We start from the raw sequence: 18,059 nt of genomic DNA, 5'->3' as shown, positions 1-18,059 counted from the left end.
TAACACTCTATCACATACTCCCACCATTCCTGTTTCAGGAGTAGTGCTACTCCTTCCCTTGCTCTTGTCCTCTCACCAACCCCTGACTTTACTCCCAAGACATTCCTAAACCACTCTTCCCCTTTACCTTTGAGCTTCATTTCACACAGAGCCAAAACATCCAGGTCCCTTTCCTCAAACATAATACCTATCTCTGGTTCTTTCTCATCTTGGTTACATCCACACACATTTAGACACCCCAATCTGAACCTTCAAGCGGGATGAGCACTCCCCACATGACTCCTTCTTCTGTTTCCCCTTTTAGAAAGTTAAAATACAAGGAGCGGAGGGTTTCTAGCCCCAGCCTACGTCTTATTTAGTCGCCTTCTACGACACAAAAGGAAAGCATGGGAAGTATTTCTTTTCCCTTACCCCCAGGAGAGAAAGAATACTTCCCATGTATTTCCTGCATGTCGTAGAAGGCAACTAAAAGGGGAGGGAGCAGGGGGCTGGAAATCCTCCCCTCTGGTTTCTTATTCATTTTCAAAAGGAAGGAACAGAGAAGGGAGCCAGTACTCTGTTTTTAACGCTACCTCACTAACACGGGAAATGGCAAATAGTATGAAAGAAATATATATATATATGAAGTCTGTTGTGGATGAGAGAGCTTGGGAAGTGAGTCAGTTGTTGTTCGCTGATGATACAGCGCTGGTGGCTGATTCATGTGAGAAACTGCAGAAGCTGGTGACTGAGTTTGGTAAAGTGTGTTAAAGAAGAAAGTTAAGAGTAAATGTGAATAAGAGCAAGGTTATTAGGTACAGTACGGTTGAGGGTCAAGTCAATTGGGAGGTAAGTTTGAATGGAGAAAAACTGGAGGAAGTAAAGTGTTTTAGATATCTGGGAGTGGATCTGGCAGCGGATGGAACCATGGAAGCGGAAGTGGATCATAGGGTGGGGGAGGGGGCGAATATCCTGGGAGCCTTGAAGAATGTGTATGTCGAGAACATTATCTCGGAACGCAAAAATGGGTATGTTTGAAGGAATAGTGGTTCCAACAATGTTGTATGGTTGCGAGGCATGGGCTATGGATAGAGTTGTGCGCAGGAGGGTGGATGTGCTGGAAATGAGATGTTTGAGGACAATGTGTGGTGTGAGGTGGTTTGATCGAGTAAGTAACATAAGGGTAAGAGAGATGTGTGGAAATAAAAAGAGCGTGGTTGAGAGAGCAGAAGAGGGTGTTTTGAAATGGTTTGGGCACATGGAGAGAATGAGTGAGGAAAGATTGACCAAGAGGATATATGTGTCGGAGGTGGAGGGAACGAGGAGAAGTGGGAGACCAAATTGGAGGTGGAAAGATGGAGTGAAAAAGATTTTGTGTGATCGGGGCCTGAACATGCAGGAGGGTGAAAGGAGGGCAAGGAATAGAGTGAATTGGATCGATGTGGTATACCGGGGTTGACGTGCTGTCAGTGGATTGAATCAGGGCATGTGAAGCGTCTGGGGTAAACCATGGAAAGCTGTGTAGGTATGTATATTTGCATGTGTGGACATATGTATAATACATGTGTATGGGGGTGGGTTGGGCCATTTCTTTCTTCTGTTTCCTTGCGCTACCTCGCAAACGCGGGAGACAGCGACAAAGCAAAAAAAAAAAAAAGATATATATATATATAAAATATATTTTATTTATCTATTTATCATCATTATTTTGTTTGTCGCTGTCTCCCGCATTTGCGATGAAGCGCAAGAAAACAGATGAAAGAAATGGCCCAACCCACCCCCATACACATGTATATACATAGACGTCCCCACACGCAAATATACATACCCATACATCTCAATGTACACATATATATACACACACAGACATATACATATATACATATGCATAAAATTCTCACTGTCTGCCTTTATTCATTCCCATCACCACCTTGCCACACATGGAATAACATCCCCCTCCCCCTAATGTGTGGGAGGTAGCGCTAGGAAAAGACAACAAAGGCCCCATTCGTTCACACAGTCTCTAACTGTCATGCAATAATGCCCAAAACCACAGCTCCCTTTCCACATCCAGGCCCCGCTGAACTTTCCATGGTTTACCCCAGAAACTTCACATGCCCTGATTCAATCCACTGACAGCACGTCGACCCCGATATACCACATCGATCCAATTCACTCTATTCCTTGCCTGCCTTTCATCCTCTTGCATGTCCAGGCCCCGATCACTCAAAATTTTTTTCACTCCATCTTTCCATCTCCAATTTGGTCTCCCACTTCTCGTTCCCTCCACCTCCGATACATATATCCTCTTGGTAAATCATTCCTCACTTATTCTCTCCATGTGCCCAAACCATTTCAAAACAGCCTCTTCTGCTCTCTCAACCACGCTCTTCTTATTTCCACACATCTCTCTTACCCTCACGTTACTTACTCGATCAAACCACCTCACACCACAAATTGTCCTCAAACATCTCATTTCCAGCACATCCACCCTCCTGCGCACTACTCTATCCGTAGCCCACACCACGCTTCGCAACCATACAACATTGTTGGAACCACTATTCCTTCAAACATACCCATTTTTGCTTTCCGAGATAATGTTCTCGACTTCCACACATTCTTCAAGGCTCCCAGGATTTTCGCCCCCTTCCCCACCCTATGATTCACTTCCACTTCCATGGTTCCATCCGCTGCCAGGTCCACTCCCAGATATCTAAAACACTCTACTTCCTCCAGTTTGTCTCCATTCAAACTTACCTCACAATTTACTTGTCCCTCAAGCATACGAACCTAATAACCTTGCTCTTATTCACATTTACTCTCAGCTTTCGTCCTTCACACTATTTACCGAACTCAGTCACCAGCTTCTGCAGTTTCTCATCCGAATCAGCCACCAGCGCTGTATCATCAGTGAATAACAACCGACACACTTCCCAAACCCTCTCATCGACAACAGACAGCATACTAGCCCCTCTCTCCAAAACTCTTGCATTCACCTCCCCTAACAACCCCATCCACAAACAAATCAAACAACCATGGAGACATCATGCACAACTGCCGCAAACCGACATTCACTGAGAACCAATCACTTTCCTCTCTTCCTACTCATACACATGCCTTACATCCCAATTGACTTGACCCTCAACCCTACTGTACCTAATAGCCTTGCTCTTATTCACATTTACTCTTAACTTTCTTCTTTCACACACTTTACCAAACTCAGTCACCAGTTTGTGCAGTTTCTCACATGAATCAGCCACCAGTGCTGTATCATCAGCGAACAACAACCGACTCACTTCCCAAGCTCTCTCATCCCCAACAGACTGCATACTTGCCCCTCTTTCCGAAACTCTTGCATTCACCTCCCTAACAACCCCATCCATAAACAAATTAAACAACCATGGAGACAACACACACCCCTGCCGCAAACCTACAGTCACTAAGAACCAATCACTTTCCTCTCTTCCTACACATACACATGCTTTACATCCTCGATAAAAACTTTTCACTGCTTCTAACAACTTGCCTCCCACACCATATATTCTTCGTACCTTCCACAGAACATCTCTATCAACTCTATCATATGCCTTCTCCAGATCCATAAATGCTACATACAAATCCATTTGTTTTCTAAGTATTTCTCACATACATTCTTCAAAGCAAACACCTGATCCACACATCCTCTACCACTTCTGAAACCACACTGCTCTTCCCCAATCAGATGCTCTGTACATGCCTTCACCCTCTCAATCAATACCCTCCCATATAATTTACCAGGAATACTCAACAAACTTATACCTCTGTAATTTGAGCATTCATTCTTATCCCCTTTGCCTTTATACAATGGCACTATGCACGCATTCTGCCAATCCTCAGGCACCTCACCATGAGTCATACATACATTAAATAACCTTACCAACCAGTCAACAATACAGTCACCCCCTTTTTTAATAAATTCCACTGCAATACCATCCAAACCTGCTGCCTTGCCGGCTTTCATCTTCCACAAAGCTTTTACTACCTCTTCTCTGTTTACCAAATCATTTTCCCTAACCCTCTCACTTTGCACACCACCTCGACCAAAACACCCTATATCTGCCACTCTATCATCAAACACATTCAACAAACCTTCAAAATACTCACTCCATCTCCTTCTCACATAACCACTACTTGTTATCACCTCCCCATTAGCCCCCTTCACTGAAGCTCCCATTTGTTCCCTTGTCTTACACACTTTATTTACCTCCTTCCAGAACATCTTTTTATTCTCCCTAAAATTTAATGATACTCTCTCACCCCAACTCTCATTTGCCCTCTTTTTCACCTCTTGCACCTTTCTCTTGACCTCCTGTCTCTTTCTTTTATACATCTCCCACTCATTTGCATTTTTTCCCTGCAAAAATCGTCCAAATGCCTCTCTCTTCTCTTTCAAGAGTTTAGGAGAAAGAGGCAAGTATGCAGTCCGTTGTGGATGAGAAACTGCAGCTTCTGCAGTTTCTCACACGAATCAGCCACCAGTGCTGTATCATCAGCGAACAACAACAGACTCACTTCCCAAGCTCTCTCATCCACAACAGACTGCATACTTGCCTCTCTCTCCAAAACTCTTGCATTCACCTCCCTAACAACCCCATCCATAAACAAATTAAATAACCATGGAGACATCACACACACCTGCTGCAAACCAACATTCTCTGAGAACCAATCACTTTTCTCTCTTCCTACATGTACATATGCCTTACATCCTCAATAAAAACTTTTCACTGCTTCTAACAACTTGCCTCCCACACCATATATTCTTAATACATTCCACAGAGCATTTCTATCAACTCTATCATATGCCTTCTCCAGATCCATAAGTGCTACATACGAATCTATTTGCTTTTCTAAGTATATCTCACATACATTCTTCAAAGCAAACACCTGATCCACACATCCTCTACCACTTCTGAAGCCACACTGCTCTTCCCTAATCTGATGCTCTGTACATGCCTTTACCCTTTCAATCAATACCCTTGCATATAATTTCCCAGGAATACTCAACAAACTTATACCTCTGTAATTTGAGCACTCATTTGTATCCCCTTTGCCTTTGTACAATGGCACTATGCAAGCATTCCGCCAATCCTCAGGCCTCAGGCACCTCCCACACCATATATGGTGTGCAAGGAATAGAGTGAATTAGAACGATGTGGTATACCGGGGTCGATGTGCTGTCAATGGATTCAACCAGGGCATGGGAAGCGTCTGGGGTAAACCACGGAAAGTTCTGTGGGGCCTGGATGTGGAAAGGGAGCTATAGTTTCGGTGCATTATACATGACAGCTAGAGACTGAGTGTGAACGAATGTGGCCTTTGTTGTCTTTTCCTAGCGCTACCTCACACACGAGGGGGGAGGGGGTGGTTATTTTCATGTGTGGTGGGGTGGTGATGGGAATAAATAAGGGCAGACATTATGAACTATGTACATGTGTATGTATGTATATGTCGGTGTGTGTATATATATGTATACGTTGAGATGTATAGGTATGTATATTTGCGTGTGTGGACGTGTATGTATATACATGTGTATGTGGGGGGGTTGGGCCATTCTTTTGTCTGTTTCCTTGCGCTACCTCGCTAACACGGGAGACAGTGACAAAGCAAAATGATAACAATAATAATGATAATCTTGTGGAGGCGAAGGTGAAGATTTGTAGAGGTTTTCAGAAAAGAAGAGAGAATGTTGGGGTGAACAGAGTGGTGAGAGTAAGTGAGCTTGGGAAGGAGACTTGTGTGAGGAAGTACCAGAAGAGACTGAGTACAGAATAGAAAAAGGTGAAAACAAAGGACGTAAGGGGAGTGGGGGAGGCATGGGATGTATTTAGGGAAGCAGTGATGGCTTGCGCAAAAAATGCTTGTGGCATGAGGAGCATGGGAGGTGGGCAGATTAGAAAGGGCAGTGAGTGGTGGGATGAAAAAGTAAGATTATTAGTGAAAGAGAAGGGACAGGCATTTGGATGATTTTTGCAGGGAAATAATGCACCTGGCATGAGAAGAAAGATCATGAGAGGCAAGTGTTTTGGGAGCAGCTGAGTGAGTGTGTTAGCAGTTTTGATGCACGAGACTGGGTTATAGTGATGGGTGATTTGAATGCAAAGGTAAGTGATGTCGCAGGTGAGGGAATAATTGGTGTACATGGGGTGTTCAGTGTTGCAAATGGAAATGATGAAGAGCTGGTAGATTTGTGTGTTGAAAAAGGACTAGTGATTGGGAATACCTGGTTTAAAAAGAGAGATATACATAAATATACATATGTAAGTAGGAGAGATAGCCAGAGAGCATTATTGGATTACATGTTAACTGATAGGTGCTTGAAAGAGATTTTTGGATGTTAATGTGCTTAGAGGTGCAACTGGAGGGATGTCTGATCATTATCTTGTGGAAGTGAAGGTGAAGATTTGTAGAGGTTTTCAGAAAAGAAGAAAAAATATTGGAGGTGAAGAGAGTGGTGAGAGTAAGTGAGCTTGGGAAGGAGACTTGTGTGAGGAAGTACCAGGAGAGACTGAGTGCAGAGTGGAAAAAGGCGAGAGCAAAGGACATAAGGGGAGTGGGGGAGGAATGGGATGTATTTAGGGAAGCAGTGATGGCTTGCACAAAAGATGCTTGTGGCATGAGAAGCGTGGGAGGTGGGAAGATTAGAAAGGGTAGTAAGTGATGGGATGAAGAAATAAGATTATTAGTGAAAGAGAAGAGAGAAGCATTTGGATGATTTCTGCAGGGAAATAGTGCAAATGACTTGGAGATGTATAAAAGAAAGAGGCAGGAGGTCAAGAGAAAGGTGCAAGAGGTGAAAAAGAGGACAAATGAGAGTTGGGGGTGAGAGAGTATCATTAAATCTTAGGGAGAATAAAACAATATTTTGGAAGGAGGTAAATAAAGTGCATAAGACAAGAGAAGAAAAGGGAACATCAGTGAAGGGGGCTAATGGGAAGGTAATAACAAGTAGTGATGATGTGAGATGAAGTGAGCATTTTGAAGGTTTGTTGAATGTTTTAGATGATAGAGTGATAGATATAGGGTATTTTGGTCGAGGTGGTGTATGAAGTGAGGGGATCAGGAAGAATGGTTTGGTAAACAGAGAGGAGGTAGTGAAAGCTTTTGTGGAAGACAAGAGCTGGCAACACAGCAGGTTTGGATGGTACTGCAGTGGAATTTATCAAAAAAGGTGGTGACTGTGTTGTTGACTGGTTGGTGAGGATATTCAGTGTGTGTATGGCTCATGGTGAAGTGCCTGAGGATTGGCGGAATGCATGCATAGTGCCATTGTACAAAGGCAAAGCTGATAAAGGTGAGTGTTCAAATTACAGAGGTATAAGTGTGTTGCTTATTCCCGGGAAATTATGTGGGAGGGTACTGATTGAGAGGGTGAAGGAATGTACAGAGCATCAGATTGAGGAAGAGCAGTGTGGTTTCAGAAGTGGTAGAGGATGTGTGGATCAGGTGTTTGCTTTGATGAATGTATGTGGGAAATAATTACAAAAACAAATGGATTTGTATGCAGCATTTATGGACCTGGAGAAGGTGTATGTTTAGAGTTGATAGAGATGCTTTGTGGAAGGTATTAAGAGTATATGGTGTGGGAGGCAAGTTGCTAGAAGCAGTGAAAAGTTTTTATCTAGGATGTAAGGCATGTGTATGAGTAGGAAGAGAGAAAAATGATTGGTTCCCAGTGAATTTTGGTTGACGGCAGGGGTGCGTGATGTCTCGACGGCTGTTTAATTTGTTTATGGATGGGGGTGTTAGAAAGATGATTGCAAGAGTTTTGGAGAAAGGGCAAGTATGCAGTCTGTTGTGGATGAGAGGGCTTGGGAAGTGAATCAGTTGTTGTTCGCCAATGATACAACACTGGTGACTGATTCGGGTGAGGAACTTTAGATGCTGGTGACTGAGTTTGGTAAAGTGTGTGAAAGAAGAAAGCTGAGAGTAAATGAGAATAAGAGGAAGGTTATTAGGTATAATAGGGTTGAGGGACAAGTCAATTGGGAGGTAAGTTTGAATGGAGAAAAACTGGAGGAAGTGAAGCGTTTTAGATATCTGGGAGTGGATTTGGCAGTTGATGGAACCATGAAAGTGGAAGTGAGTCACAGTGTGCAGGAGGGGGCGAAGGTTCTGTAACCGTTGAAGAATGTGTGGAAGGTGAGAACATTATCTCAGAAGGCAAAAATGGGTATGTTTGAAAGAATAGTGGTTCCAACAATGTTACATGGTTGCGAGGCATGGGCTATAGATAGGGTTGAGTGGAGGAGGGTAGATGTGTTGGAAATGAGATGTTTGAGGACAATATGTGGTGTGAGGTAGTTTGATCGAGTAAGTAATGAAAGGGTAAGAGAGATGGGTGGTAATAAAAAGAGAATGGTTGAGAGAGCAGAAGAGGGTGTATTGAAATGTTTTCATCACATGGAGAGAATGAGTGAGGAAAGATTGACAAAGAGGATATATGTGTCAGAGATGGAGGGAACAAGGAGGAGTGGGAGACCAAATTGGAGGTGGAAAGATGGAGTGAAAAAGATTTTGAGCGATCGGGGCCTGAACATACAGGAGGGTGAAAGGCGTGGAAGGAAAATAGTAAATTGGAACAATGTGGTATACTGGAGTCAATGTACTTTCAGTGGATTGAACCAGGGCATGTGAAGCGTCTGGGGTAAACTATGGAAAACTTTGTGGGGCCTGGATGTGGAAAGGGAGCTGTGGTTTTGGTGCATTATACATGACAGCTAGAGACTAAGTGTGAACGAATGTGGCCTTTGTTGTGTTTTCCTAGCACTACCTCGCACGCATATGGGGGGAGAAGGATGTCATTCCATGTGTGGTGGGGTGGCATGTATGCAATTAAGCAATTAAAAGCAAGTATGAATTATGTACATGTGTATATAGGTATATGTCTTTGTATGTATATAAATGTATGTGTTGAAATGTATAGGTATGTATATGTGCTTGCATGGACATGTATGTATATACATGTGTATGTAGGTGGGTTGGGCCATTCTTTCGTCTGTTTCCTTGCGCTACCTCGCTAACGCGGGAGACAGCAGCAAAGTATAATAAAATAAATAAAAAAACAAGAATAATAATAATAATGATAATTATCCATATTTATTCTATTATACTTTGACGCTGTCTCCCGCGTTTGCGAGGTAGCGCAAGGAAACAGACGAAAGAATGGCCCTGCCCACCCACCCACATACACATATATACATATATATACGTGTATATACATACAAGTCCACAAACGTACATATACTTACCTATACATCTCAATGTATACAAATGTATACACACACAGACATATACATATATACACATGTACATAATTCATACTGTCTGCCCTTATTGATTCCCGTCGCCACACCGCCACACATGAAATAACAACCCCCTCCCCCCGCATATGTGCGAGGTAGCGCTAGGAAAAAGACACCAAAGGCCACGTTCATTTACACTCAGTCTCTAGCTGTCATGTATAATGCACTGAAACCACAGCTCCCTTTCCACATCCAGGCCCCACACAACTTTCCATGGTTTACCCCAGACGCTTCACATGCCCTGGTTCAATCCATTTACAGCACGTCAACCCTGGTATACCATGTCGTTCCAATTCACTCTATTCCTTGCATACCTTTCACCCTCCTGCATGTTCAGGCCCCGATCACTCAAAATCTTTTCACTCCATCTTTCCACCTCCAATATGGTCTCTCACTTCTCCTCGTTCCCTCCACCTCTAACACATATATCCTCTTTGTCAATCTTTCCTCACCCATTCTCTCCATGTGACCAAACCATTTCAAAACACCCTCTTCTGCTCTTTCAACCCTTTCATTACTTACTCGATCAAACCACCTCGCACAACATATTGTCCCAAAACATCTCATTTCCAGCACATCCACCCTCCTCCACACAACCCTATCTATAGCCCACACCTCGCAACCATATAAAATTGTTGGAACCACTATTCCTTCAAATATACCCATTTTTGCTTTCCAAGATAACATTCTCAACTTCCACACATTCTTAAATGCTCCTAGAACTTTCGCCCCCTCCCCCACCCTATGATTCACTTCCATTTCCATGGTTCCATCCTCTGCCAAATCCACTCCCAGATATCTAAAACACTTCACTTTCTCCAGTTTTTCTCCATTCAAACTTATCTCCCAATTGACTCGTCCCTCAATCCTACTGTACCTAATAACCTTACTCTTATTCACATTTACTCTCAGCTTTCTTCTTTCACACACTTTACCAAACTTAGTCACCAGCTTCTGCAGTTTCTCACATGAATCAGCCACCAGCACTGTATCATCAGCGAATAACAACTGACACACTTCCCAAGCTCTCTCATCCACAACAGATTGCATACTTGCATTCACCTCTCTAACAACCCCATCCATAAACAAATTAAACAACTATGGAGACATCACGCACCCCTGCTGAAAACCAACATTCACTGAGAACCAATCACTTTCCTCTCTTCCTACACATACACATCCCTTACATCCTCGATAAAAACTTTTCACTGCTTCTAATAACTTGCCTCCCACACCATATATTCTTAATACCTTCCACAGAGCATCTCTATCAACTCTATCATATGTCTTCTCCAGATCCATAAATGCTTCATACAAATCCATTTGCTTTTCAAAGTATTTCTCACATACATTCTTCAAAACAAACACCTGATCCACACATCCTCTACCACTTCTGAAACCACTCTGCTCTTCCCCAGTCTGATGCTCTGTATATGCCTTCACCCTCTTAATCAATACCCTCCCATATAATTTCCCAGGAATACTCAACAAACTTATACCTCTGTCTTTGTACAATGGCACTATGCAAGCATTCCGCCAATCCTCAGGCACCTCACCATGAGTCATACATACATTAAATAGCATTACCAACCAGTCAACAATACAGTCACCCCCTTTTTTAATAAATTCCACTGCAATACCATCCAAACCCGCTGCCTTGCCAGCTTTCATCTTCCACAAAGCTTTTAATACCTCTTCTCTGTTTACCAAATCATTCTCCCTAACCCTCTCACTTTGCACACTACCTCGACCAAAACACCCTAAATCTGCCACTTTATCATCAAATACATTCAACAAACCTTCAAAATACTCACTCCATCTCCTTCTCACATTACCACTACTTGTTATCACCTCCCCATCAGCCCCCTTCACTGATGCTCCCATTTGTTCCCTTGTCTTACGCACTTTATTCACCTCCTTCCAAAACATCTTTTTATTCTCCCTAAAATTTAATGATACTCTCTCACCCCAGCTCTCATTTGCCCTCTTTTTCACCTCTTGCACCTTTCTCTTGACTTCCTGCCTCTTTCTTTTATGCATCTCCCAGTGTAGGGTGTGTGGAGTGAAAATGGAAATGATGAATGCAAGTTATGGGAGGGCATGGAAGGAGGTGCGGTATGGTTAAGAATGAGTGTAAATTATCAAGGAAGAGAGAAAAAGGATGTGCAAGTCTGCTATCACCGAGAGTATGGGAGGGTATTACAGAGAATAGATGGAATGGATCAAGAATAGTGTGGGTGTTGGATAGACTGGGACTGTGAAGTACGCGAGGTATGTCTATATGCGCCTGTGAAAATGAAGACAGTACGAGGTAAGGATGAAATAAAGTTTTCTTGAGAAATTTGAATGACTATATAAAGTTTTGTTTATGAGAGAAATGTGATCGTATTGTGTGATATGAAAGCGAAAGTGGGATGTGATGAAATTGGTGAGATTGTTGGTAAATGGAGAGTGCCTGGAGTGAAAGAAAAGGTGTTAAGGATGTATGGAGCAATTATAGGGGAATAAAAGTGTCGAGTATACTAGAAAAAGTGTATGAAAGAATGTTAATTGACAGAGTGATGGAAGTGACTGAATGCAAAATAAATGAAGAGCCAGGGGTTTTAGGAAAGGTAAGGGATGTGCAGATCAGATTTTTGTAGTAAAGATGACCATGGAAAACTACTTAATGAAAGGTAAGAAGTTGTATGCAGCTTTCAAGGATCTGGAGAAAGCCTATGACAGAGTCGAGAGGAATACTTTACATGATGTGTTAAGGATACATGGGGTAGGGGTACAACTGTTGGATGATGTGAAAGCCTTCTATAAAAGAGCAAATATGTTTGTAAGAATGGATGGAGAGATGAGCGAAAGTTTTGGGATACATGTAGGTGTGAGGCAGGCCTATGTGATGTTACCATGGCTTTTTAATATATATATATATATTTCTTTCTTTCTTTCATACTATTCACCATTTCCCGCATTAGCGAGGTAGCGTTAAGAACAGAGGACTGGGCCTTTGAGGGAATATCCTCATCTGGCCCCCTTCTCTGTTCCTTCTTTGGAAAAAAAAAAAAAAAGAGGGGAGGATTTCCAGCCCCCCACTCCCTTCCCTTTTAGTCGCCTTCTACGACACGCAGGGAATACGTGGGAAGTATTCTTTCTCCCCTATCCCCAGGGATAATATATATATATATATATATATATATATATATATATATATATATATATATATATATATATTTCATTTATTTATTTTGCTTTGTCGCTGTCTCCCGTGTTTGCGAGGTAGCGCAAGGAAACAGACGAAAGAAATGGCCCAACCCACCCCCATACACAATGTATATACATACACGTCCACACACGCAAATATACATACCTATACATCTCAATGTACACATATATATACACACACAGACACATACATATATACCCATGCACACAATTCACACTGTCTGCCTTTATTCATTCCCATCGCCACCTCGCCACACATGGAATACTATCCTCCTCCTGCCTCATGTGTGCGAGGTAACACTAGGAAAAGACAACAAAGGCCCCATTCGTTCACACTCAGTCTCTAGCTGTCATGCAATAATGCCCGAAACCACAGCTCCCTTTCCACATCCAGGCCCCACACAACTTTCCATGGTTTACCCCAGACGCTTCACATGCCCTGATTCAATCCACTGACAGCACGTCAACCCCGGTATACCACATCGATCCAATTCACTCTATTCCTTGCCCTCCTTTCACCCTCCTGCATGTTCAGGCCCCGATCACACAAAATCTTTTTCACTCCATCTTTCCACCTCCAATTTGGTCTCCCTCTTCTCCTCGTTCCCTCCACCTCTGACACATATATCCTCTTGGTCAATCTTTCCTCACTCATTCTCTCCATGTGCCCAAACCATTTCAAAACACCCTCTTCTGCTCTCTCAACCACACTCTTTTTATTTACACACATCTCTCTTACCCTTACATTACTTACTCGATCAAACCATCTCACACCACACATTGTCCTCAAACATCTCATTTCCAGCACATCCATCCTCCTGCGCACAACTCTATCCATAGCCCACGCCTCGCAACCATACAACATTGTTGGAACCACTATTCCTTCAAACATACCCATTTTTGCTTTCCGAGATAATGTTCTCGACTTCCACACATTCTTCAAGGCTCCCAGGATTTTCGCCCCCTCCCCCACCCTATGATTCACTTCCACTTCCATGGCTCCATCCGCTGCCAGATCCACTCCCAGATATCTAAAACACTTTACTTCCTCCAGTTTTTCTCCATTCAAACTTACCTCCCAATTGACTTGACCCTCAACCCTACCTGGTAAACAGAGAAGAGGTAGTAAAAGCTTTGCGGAAGATGAAAGCCGGCAAGGCAGCAGGTTTGGATGGTATTGCAGTGGAATGTATTAAAAAAGGGGTCGACTGTATTGTTGACTGGTTGGTAAGGTTATTTAATGTATGTATGACTCATGGTGAGGTGCCTGAGGATTGGCGGAATGTGTGCATAGTGCCATTGTACAAAGGCAAAGGGGTTAAGAGTGAGTGCTCAAATTACAGAGGTATAAGTTTGTTGAGTACTCCTGGTAAATTATATGGGAGGGTATTGATTGAGAGGGTGAAGGCATGTATAGAGCATCAGATTGGGGAAGAGCAGTGTGGTTTCAGAAGTGGTAGAGGATGTGTGGATCAGGTGTTTGCTTTGAAGAATGTATGTGAGAAATACTTAGAAAAGCAAATGGATTTGTATGTAGCATTTATGGATCTGGAGAAGGCATATGATAGAGTTGATAGAGATGCTCTGTGGAAGGTATTAAGAATATATGGTGTGGGAGGCAAGTTGTTAGAAGCAGTGAAAAGTTTTTATCGAGGATGTAAGGCATGTGTACGTGTAGGAAGAGAGGAAAGTGATTGGTTCTCAGTGAATGTAGGTTTGCGGCAGGGGTGTGTGATGTCTCCATGGTTGTTTAATTTGTTTATGGATGGGGTTGTTAGGGAGGTGAATGCAAGAGTTTTGGAAAGAGGGGCAAGTATTAAGTCTGCTGTGGATGAGAGAGCTTGGGAAGTGGGTCAGTTGTTGTTCGCTGATGATACAGTGCTGGTGGCTGATTCATGTGAGAAACTGCAGAAGCTGGTGACTGAGTTTGGTAAAGTGTGTGAAAGAAGAAAGTTAAGAGTAAATGTGAATAAGAGCAAGGTTATTAGGTACAGTAGGGTTGAGGGTCAAGTCAATTGGGAGGTAAGTTTGAATGGAGAAAAACTGGAGGAAGTAAAGTGTTTTAGATATCTGGGAGTGGATCTGGCAGCGGATGGAACCATGGAAGCGGAAGTGGATCATAGGGCGGGGGAGGGGGCGAAAATCCTGGGAGCCTTGAAGAATGTGTGGAAGTCAAGAACATTATCTCGGAAAGCAAAAATGGGTATGTTTGAGGGAATAGTGGTTCCAACAATGTTGTATGGTTGCGAGGCGTGGGCTATGGATAGAGTTGTGCGCAGGAGGATGGATGTGCTGGAAATGAGATGTTTGAGGACAATGTGTGGTGTGAGGTGGTTTGATCGAGTAAGTAACGTAAGGGTAAGAGTGATGTGTGTAAATAAAAAGAGTGTGGTTGAGAGAGCAGAAGAGGGTGTTTTGAAATGGTCTGGGCACATGGAGAGAATGAGTGAGGAAAGATTGACCAAGAGGATATATGTGTCAGAGGTGGAGGGAACGAGGAAAAGTGGGAGACCAAATTGGAGGTGGAAAGATGGAGTGAAAAAGATTTTGTGTGATCGGGGCCTGAACATGCAGGAGGGTGAAAGGCGGGCAAGGAATAGAGTGCATTGGATCGATGTGGTATACCGGGGTTGACGTGCTGTCAGTGGATTGAATCAGGGCATGTGAAGCATCTGGGGTAAACCACGGAAAGTTGTGTGGGGCCTGGATGTGGAAAGGGAGCTGTGGTTTCGGGCATTATTGCATGACAGCTAGAGACTGAGTGTGAACGAATGGGGCCTTTGTTGTCTTTTCCTAGCACTACCTCGCACACATGAGGGGGGGAGGGGGATGGTATTCCATGTGTGGCGGGGTGGCGATGGGAATGAATAAAGGCAGACAGTGTGAATTGTGTGCATGGGTATATATGTATGTGTCTGTGTGTGTATATATATGTGTACATTGAGATGTATAGGTATGTATATTTGCGTGTGTGGACGTGTATGTATATACATGTGTATGGGGGTGGGTTGGGCCATTTCTTTCGTCTGTTTCCTTGCACTACCTCACAAACGTGGGAGACAGCGACAAAGCAAAATAATAAAAGAAAATATATATATGGATGGAGTGATAAGAGAGATGAAAGCAAAACTAGGGAAAAGGGGTGTAGAGATAGAGTGTTGCAGTGAGATATGGTGGCTAGTGGCAAGCCTGTTTGCAGATGATACTATGTTTTTTGTGGAGAAAGAAGAGGAGTTGCAGAGGGTTGTGTGTAGGAATAAGCAATTGAAGATAAATGCAAGTAAAAGTAAAGTAATGAAATCTGAAAGGAAACAGAGTGAAAGTATAGATTCTGTATAACCATATAGAGTGAAAGAAGTAAGGGAACTAAATTGTCCTTTGGATATGGGGAAAGAAAGATTGGTAGAAGTGAAAGAATTTAAGTATTCAGAAGCAGTCTTGGGTAAGTTTGGTGTCATGGAAGGAGAGATAAGGGAGAGCACAGTACAGGGGAGAAGAGTCATTGGATCCCTTAATAGAATAAGAAAGGGTAAAGGTGTAAGTATGGAAGTGAAGAGAGGATTAAGGAAGATGATAGCCCTTCCAACGCTGACCTATGCAGCTGAAACATGGACATAGAATGAGTCACAGATGTCAAGAATCCAGGCTGTGGAAATGAGCTATTTGAGAAGAGCATGTGATGTGACTAGATGGAATGAAGAAAGAAATGAAGTAGTGTATGAGAAATGTGATATGGCAGGGAATGCAATGAGAATGAATTGTGGAGTGGTAGAATGGGTGAAATGTAATACTTGGAAGTGGTTTGGGCATGTGGAAAGAATGCAAGACTAGGAATGTACAAGGAGAGCGTATAATAATACAATTAAAGAGGGTTGGTGTGACAGGAAGACCACTTGTGACATGGGCAAATAGGGTGGAGAAATACTAGAGGGAGAGAAATGGTGGAAGAATGTGTGGAATAGCATATGTGAGGGAGGTATGTAAGGACAGGAATAAGTGGAGACTCTTTTGGTATGGCCACCCCTTGATAGGAGTTCCTGGAGGGAATAGGCATCAGAGATATAGATAATATAGAGAGTAATGGTGATGTAACATTTCTCCTCATGATGTCATGGGATTCGACACAGCAATATACCTCTATCTATTATGAACTGGGTGTCCCCTGGTGGTTCTTAAAAGACAATAATACTTCAGCACCTTGGTGCCTATTTTTGTGTCATGGAAGGGTTCTAGCCAGAGGTACATATCTCATGTGGTATGCGATGAGTGTACACAAGGCAGCAGCAGAAAGTCAGTATTATCTCCACTGAGGAAAGTAAACCTAACTGTTTTCTCTGTAGCAGCAAGGGTAGTCTGTACAATTAGATCAGCATCCCCCCAAGTATAATCTGCATTATATCCATGACATTCTGGATGATCACAGAGCAGAATGATGAATCTCTGTTTTTTGTTTTTTGGGGGAAGGAAGTTTTTCTTGCCCCCTTTGAACACCGTGGAGTCTGAAAAATGTACAGCTGCTCCAACATGCATTCCTGTTCTTCCTTTTGAGTTATTTGTGCCTGGCCCATCTTGATATCAAATGAACATCATTATTGGCCAACTAAAGTGACTTTCTAGATACCTGCCATACTGCTGACATTTCTCCTAAAATGTTAATCCATGATGTCATGAGATTCATTGCAGCAATACACCCTTATCCAATATGAACTAGATATCCCCTGTTGGCACAGGGATGTCAGAAGGCATCAACTTCCATAATGAACTGGCCAGGTGAGCTTTATTTGTAAGTCAATGTGTGTCACTATATCTAAATGAAATGGGGCATGCAGTACAACCCATATTAGAATACTTTAGCCAGGTTCTCCCTGTACAGCCCTATGGTTAACAGACCCTGAAAGAAAAACTGGGGCTCTATATGGATCATTTAATCCCTGATTTTTGTGGAACAGTATTTTTCATGATAACAACCTGATCATTTGTCCTGAAGGAATGTTGTAATACCTGTTTTCCAGCCATGTCTTTGAGTATCTCCTCACCAACTTCTCTGGCATATTCAGCATTCTTAGAAACATCAGTTGATACACCAGAAACAATAATGCACAGGGAAGGGTTCTGATGGGAGGGGCTTCTGGAAGCCAAGTAGACAAGAAGCTCTAAAGCATCTGCTTTGTCCTGCCTTAAATACATCTTTGTGCCATTGAAGTGTGAGGTACGTCACTGATCTCAACTCCTACAAGACAAAAGCTCATTTATGAATGAGAAGTGGTAAACAACAATAATACTAAGCACTATGCCTCTGTCATCCCATGAATGCTTTTAAGCTGCCCTGCAGTCTTCATGCTCATCAAAACTCACTCAACAACCAAGTTTGGTGACAGTCCTGCCCACTATCTTCCTAATCTTACAACATGGAGGCTATTTAGGTGTTGATAGACTTTTGTTTTCTAAGTGAAGATAGAGTGATTTGGTGTAGGTGTTGTGTATGACCTGAAGCTGCTAGATACTGATATCATGCATTGCCTTTTG

General features: G+C 42.8%; 1 protein-coding gene across 1 annotated transcript in view; it reads right to left on the bottom strand.

Moving 5' to 3' along the window:
• Positions 1 to 17,720, bottom strand: part of metro (membrane palmitoylated protein 7-like protein metro) — a 278,984-nt gene extending 261,264 nt beyond the window's left edge. The window contains exon 1 of the mRNA XM_071662259.1: positions 17,570 to 17,720. Within this exon, the coding sequence (XP_071518360.1) occupies positions 17,570 to 17,720 (151 nt within the window). The remainder of the gene's footprint in view (positions 1 to 17,569) is intronic.
• Positions 17,721 to 18,059: the final 339 nt, after the last annotated feature.

This window comes from Panulirus ornatus, chromosome 6, assembly GCF_036320965.1.
Source record: "Panulirus ornatus isolate Po-2019 chromosome 6, ASM3632096v1, whole genome shotgun sequence".
Lineage (NCBI taxonomy): Eukaryota > Metazoa > Arthropoda > Malacostraca > Decapoda > Palinuridae > Panulirus > Panulirus ornatus.
This window is presented reverse-complemented; position numbering and strand designations above follow the sequence as displayed.